Source organism: Leptomonas pyrrhocoris (assembly GCF_001293395.1).
Source record: "Leptomonas pyrrhocoris isolate H10 chromosome Unknown, whole genome shotgun sequence".
Lineage (NCBI taxonomy): Eukaryota > Euglenozoa > Kinetoplastea > Trypanosomatida > Trypanosomatidae > Leptomonas > Leptomonas pyrrhocoris.
The window spans coordinates 439,135-444,144 of NW_015438371.1; the positions used below are offsets into that span (position 1 = coordinate 439,135).

The 5,010-nt window shown below is 57.6% G+C and overlaps 4 protein-coding genes across 5 annotated transcripts in view; all 4 read left to right on the forward strand.

The window, feature by feature from the left end:
• Positions 1 to 272, forward strand: part of ABB37_06733 (hypothetical protein) — a gene marked incomplete at its 3' end in the record, with an annotated part of 1,393 nt that extends 1,121 nt beyond the window's left edge. The window contains exon 1 of the mRNA XM_015805110.1: positions 1 to 272. This exon is cut by the window's left edge and continues 1,121 nt beyond it. Coding sequence (XP_015656403.1) covers positions 1 to 272 — 272 coding nt within the window.
• Positions 273 to 1,339: 1,067 nt separating this feature from the next.
• ABB37_06734 (hypothetical protein) lies at positions 1,340 to 1,844 on the forward strand (the record flags this gene model as incomplete). The annotated part of the gene is made up of 1 exon (XM_015805111.1): positions 1,340 to 1,844. The coding sequence occupies exon 1, from the start codon at positions 1,431 to 1,433 to the stop codon at positions 1,842 to 1,844; it is 414 nt and encodes a 137-aa protein (XP_015656404.1). The 5' UTR covers positions 1,340 to 1,430.
• Positions 1,845 to 2,610: 766 nt separating this feature from the next.
• On the forward strand, positions 2,611 to 3,387 carry ABB37_06735 (hypothetical protein; the record flags this gene model as incomplete). Of its 2 annotated transcripts, none has more annotated exons than XM_015805112.1 (1): positions 2,611 to 3,387. In XM_015805112.1, the coding sequence occupies exon 1, from the start codon at positions 2,932 to 2,934 to the stop codon at positions 3,385 to 3,387; it is 456 nt and encodes a 151-aa protein (XP_015656405.1). In that variant the 5' UTR covers positions 2,611 to 2,931. The 2 variants fall into 2 exon arrangements, with proteins under 2 accessions (XP_015656405.1, XP_015656406.1); XM_015805113.1 differs by having other exon boundaries at positions 2,618 to 3,387.
• A 656-nt stretch (positions 3,388 to 4,043) lies between these two features.
• The window catches only part of ABB37_06736 (surface membrane protein gp46-like protein), a gene marked incomplete at its 3' end in the record, with an annotated part of 1,600 nt that continues 633 nt past the window's right edge, over positions 4,044 to 5,010 (forward strand). Inside the window, exon 1 of the mRNA XM_015805114.1 lies at positions 4,044 to 5,010. This exon is cut by the window's right edge and continues 633 nt beyond it. Coding sequence (XP_015656407.1) covers positions 4,378 to 5,010 — 633 coding nt within the window. The 5' untranslated portion in view covers positions 4,044 to 4,377.

A 5,010-nucleotide genomic window follows, 5' to 3' on the forward strand; every position in this document is an offset into this window, starting at 1 on the left:
TCTCCAGCAGCAGCAGGGCCCACAGCAGTGCGGCAAAGAGCGGCAACGGCAGCAACTCCAACGAGGCGGGGTGTGAGGTGTTGTATTGCGTCCGGTGCCAGGCGGGCAGCACTACGAGCTGTGGTGAATGCGCGCGAAGCTACGAATTGACGACCAACTTCCAGTGTGTGCAGGGGGACGGTGCTGTTCGCGTGTCGCTGACGGCGGGCGGTCACCTGTGGGCTGCGCTGCTTCTCGCCGCTGCGCTGTGGGTGTGTTCCGCGTCGGTCTAATTATTTTCTTTCCCCCGCGAAGAGGACGGCGCAGTGGCACGCTGGTGGCCTCGCACGCGGAAGGCACGACACAGCGCTTTCCCAACAGGACAGACAGTCTGTGTTCGTGGAGGAGGCAGCTCAGTGAAGGTGTGCCGCACAGTATGCCGTTTTAAAAGGCTGTGCACGTGACGGGTGCTCCGTGGTGCAGTGGAACGTGGTAGATTCCAGCTGCCCACCGCTCGCAGCCGTGAGCATTTCTTTTGCCGTTCCTTGTTCTTTCCTTCTTTTGATCTTTTGCTGTTTTCCTCCTCTCCCCTTCTCCCCCTCTTTTTCTTTTGTTTCTTTTTCAAGCGAAGGGATGTGGTCCGCACACACAGTGCTAGCTCTTCGTTGTGGGGGTGCCGTGCGTGGTGTGAGCCGCGCCCGACAGCAGGCAGTTCTTCAAGCGCTACCACTGCTGCACTCTTGGAAAGGCCGGGTGCTGCTTTTGAATGAGCGCGACTGCTGCGAGCGGTGCCAAAGCCCCCCTGCACGCCCGCACGCCGCCACCGCCATCAATTGGCTTTCTTATTTTCTACGTTCCCTGTGATTTCTCTCTTGTGTTTCGAGTGACGCGTGCGTGCATGTGCGCGTGGGAGAGTGCTTTGCCTCCTTGCTCTTTTGCGTGGTTTCCCCGCTACCGAGGCGCTCACGGGATGGATGTGTGCGTCCGTTGCTGGTCTTTGGCGTGTGCCGTGCGGGAGTGGTGTGGTGCACGGATTGCTGCTGTGAAGCGGGATGCGGACGCGAGCGCGTTTTCGTTGCTGAGTGCTGCGTGACGCAAATGCGGAGGGACAGGCAATCATTCTTGTTCCGCGGCTGTACCCGACAACGGCTGCGTTGGTGTCCACCGATACCATCGCGCAACAGAGGGCGGCACAGAACGCGAGCCGTTGTATCAAGTAGCTCTTTCATCTGACATATATATATATAATATATATAGATGTATGTATCTACTTATGTGCAACCTTCTCTAATGCTAAAGCTGGTGAGCTCGTGTGTCTTCGTGATTCTCTTATTTTCTCATCATTTTTCTTATCTTGGTGGATGTTGTTGTGCGCTGCTGCACTATGTTTTTTTGCGGTGCACGTGCCCACGCCAGGGTATCTCGTGCAGTCCTTGCATTGCCATTGTGAGATGCCATTGTGGGTGTTTATTGTAGACTGCTGCACAGGACCCTGCGCTGCGGTGTCTGTTCCTCTCTCGCTCTGCTCGCTGTTTCTCCTGGCAATGTGCAAACGTGTGTGCTCCGTCGCGCTGCCCGGCAGCTGCTCAAATAGAGGCGCGGATCTGCCGGTGTGCGCGCCGCTGCAGCAGATTATTCCCGCAGCTGTCGCACATTACCCCCCGCAGCAGCGCACGCCGACTCGCCACCTCCAACTCTTTTTCCTCTCATTCGCGTTCTTCATTGTTATTTTGATATATTTACTTTCTGAACCAGTCATAATTTCCAAAGCTGAACCGTTTTTGGGGTGCGCATCTCCGGTGCTGTGGCGACAGCAGCAGAGGATGGCTGTCTCACCCCCGCTGTTTTTCAGTTTAACCGAGTAAAGTGTGCAACAGTCTGTTTTTTTCTCTCTTTCTTTTTTCCCGTGCTGACCTGTGACTCCAAGTCCACCGCTCATTGAAATCGGTGTGCCGAAGAGGAGCTACGGCGGGCAGACTGCGTGCCGTGCTGCGTAGAGTGTCTGCTAGTAACGCAGCCCATTTGCTTTTGCTTCTGCCGTTGCTGCGCCGCACACGCCTCAACTGCCGCAGCTGTGCTTCATCTTTGTTTCGCGTGTGTTTCAATACTGAGCCTTACTTCTCCTTTTATTATCATGTCTTTCTTTCTACGCTTCAAGCTTTTTATTCATGCGTGAATGTGTCTTTCCAATTCACTTCATCCTTCGGTAGAAATCCTCATTTCGACATCGCATAGCGAACGACGGCCCCGGCGGTGCACCACTGCTGATGTGTGTGCCTGCTGCGTGCGAAAACGGCGGTACGTGAAACGAAGGTTCCTGACTCCGGTCTCTGCACTGAAAAGCACCGCTGAGGAGCGGATGGGGTGGCCCTTTCTCCCCCGCCGCCGCTGTGGGCGGCTGCTATTGTTTTCCTGCGTGCACGCCAGCGCACGTGTTTGACCCCGAAGAGAAGCGCTTTGCAGCTCCTTGTCCGTGGACGCTGCTGCGCGATCGCTGCATTTTTATTTGGTGCAGCCACCACCTGCCATCTCTCTCTGTACTCGCCCCTCCCTCTTTTCCTCGTCTGTTTGGTGTTCTCTCGCCCCTCTCCCCCTCGCCTCTGCTGCGTGTGAACGCTTGCGCGCTGCACGAGTGCGCAGCCTCGTCAGAAAGCGGAGGCTCTTTGAGCCCATGCACGGCTTCACGCACTCCGGAAAACTTGTGGATCTGCCTCGCCGAAAACCGCTGTGCGGCGTATACGTCTGCCCCACGCCGCTCCGCCTCGCCTTCTGTCTCTGAGCTTTCCATTTTCACGGCCCGCAAGTGTTTTGCCTTCAAGTGCGTTGTCATTCCGCAGCACCGCCACAGTGCGCGCTTTGCCGCCACTTTGTGCTTCTTTTCCTTTCCTGTTGCCGCTCGAAGGCGCCTTTCCCCCCTCTCCACGTGTACTGGACTCCACTTGCGGCAAGGGTATGGCACGCTTGTCGCACGTCCCGAGCAGGCATGTGCACCCCGTTTTCGGCGCCGTCTTGCCACTGCGGTGCCGGATCTTGAGTCCGGCTGCGTCGGCGGCAGCTACTGCGCGCGGATGGGAGCGCGGTGCGGGGAGAGTGGGGTGGAGGCCCACTGAGCCGAGTGCCCCATTCGCAGCGAGAGCGCCGCCTCACCGGAGCTTCCGGCAGACGTCGGTGGTGCCGTTTGTGGCGGATGTCTCCGCTGAGCGACTGTGCGGGTGCGTCCCCCGCGAGTGGGATTGGAAGCTGGCCTTTGCGGGTGTTGCGGATGCTGCGGTGGCCGCTGGCAGCCGTGGCCCGGCAGCTGCGTGCACCTCGTCCTCTGCGGAAGGCCACTGGGCTGACTCGGCCGCGTCTCCGTGTGCCTTTCCCCTGGCACGACGAGGGCACTGCGAGATCCCAACTTTCCGGTGACCTCGTCGCTTCATCTGCGCCTCTGCGGCGTTTTAAGAGCCCGTTTCCACTACCAACGGGCTAGCCGTTCTAGGGTGGCCCGCTTCTCCGGTTGCAGAGCAAAGGATGGCGGCGACAGCAACGGAGACCGTCTTGCCCGAAATGCGTTTCCGTTGTGTGTTCTGCAGCGCTGTCCATCTTCGTTTTTACTTCTGCTTTTTTCTCTCGTCCCTGGACGAGGATGTTGTGCGAGATGCGCTGAGGTGAAAGCCGTACTTCTTTCAACGCCAACTGTTTGCTCTGCCCAGGTGTGTTTCCCTTTTGTTGCTTGCGGGGCGTTAAACTTGCTTAAGGGCGTCCACTGAGCCGTGTGCGCATAACGGCAAAGATGAAGGACTGAACTGTCTCGGATTCTGCGGTGTGCCACGTTGAAAGCGAACTGTGCTTTTCTATAGGGTGCCGCTGGTTTCTCTCCGTCGTACGTATGAATTGTGCCCTCACATGCTTGACGAGTGCGTGCCCATTACGCATAAGCGTTGCTGCCCTGCGCTCCTCGATGAAATCCCTTTCACACCGCTGTCAACGACCTTCTCCCATCACGCTGCATTTCTTGTCGATGGCTCTAAAACACGCCAACGGCTGCCACTCTGGCCTCCTTCACCATTTGGCGGCTGCTCAGAAGTCAACGCTAACCCTTCTCTAATCGCGCGCTTTTTTCGTAGGTGCTGAAATACCACTATTATTTTTCCCTTGTCCCGCCAACGCGCACGCCATTTGAGCCCTCCTTCCTCTTTCTCGCTGAGACCCCATTCGCACAATCAGCGCTATTCCGCAGCGTCAAGTTCCCGCGGTGTCTACCGAGTCCGTGGGTTCAAGGCCGTCGAAAGAGGTCTCTTCCGCCTCCTGTGCGCTGCGCTTCGCTATTTTTTTCCCCGGTTATTTCCACGTCACTCTAAACATTATTTTCCTGTCTCCGTTTCTGTTCACCGAGCAGGCCAACCGGACAGCAGCATGAGCCGTTTCTCCTCTACTCCGCAGCCGTGGAAGGCACTCGCCATCGGTGCCCTTCTCGTGTGCTGTGTTCTCGGCTCGCACGTGGCGGCTGCCGCGGACAGCAATACGTCGGTTCCATCCGCGGTGGAGCCCGAAACGGCGAAGTTCTTGCAGGCCCTCGTGGCGGGGATACCAGAGCTGAGGGAGCACATAACAGGTGACAACTACTGCACCGATTGGGACTTCTTGGCATGCGAAGACGACGTTGTGAAAGGGGTGCTACTGGATTCTTGGAGTCTGAAGCGACCGGCGAGCCTGCCGGAGCTCCCCGAAGACCTCGACGGCAGTAAGGTGACCGTGGAGCGTTTCTTGATGAATAGCCACCGCTCTAATTTGATCGGGACGCTGCCGTCGACTTGGGGAAAACTGACGAAGATGCAAAATTTCCAGCTGATCGGTAACAACTTGGAAGGCACCCTGCCGGCGGAGTGGAGCGAAATGACGGGGCTAGCCCAGATACGCATGTCCCGTAACAACCTGACGGGCACCCTTCCGGAGCAGTGGAGTAGGCTGAAAGTGTTGACTGTAATTGTGAGCAGGAACCACCTGACAGGCACCCTGCCCGCGTCGTGGAGCGCGCTGTCGCCGTTG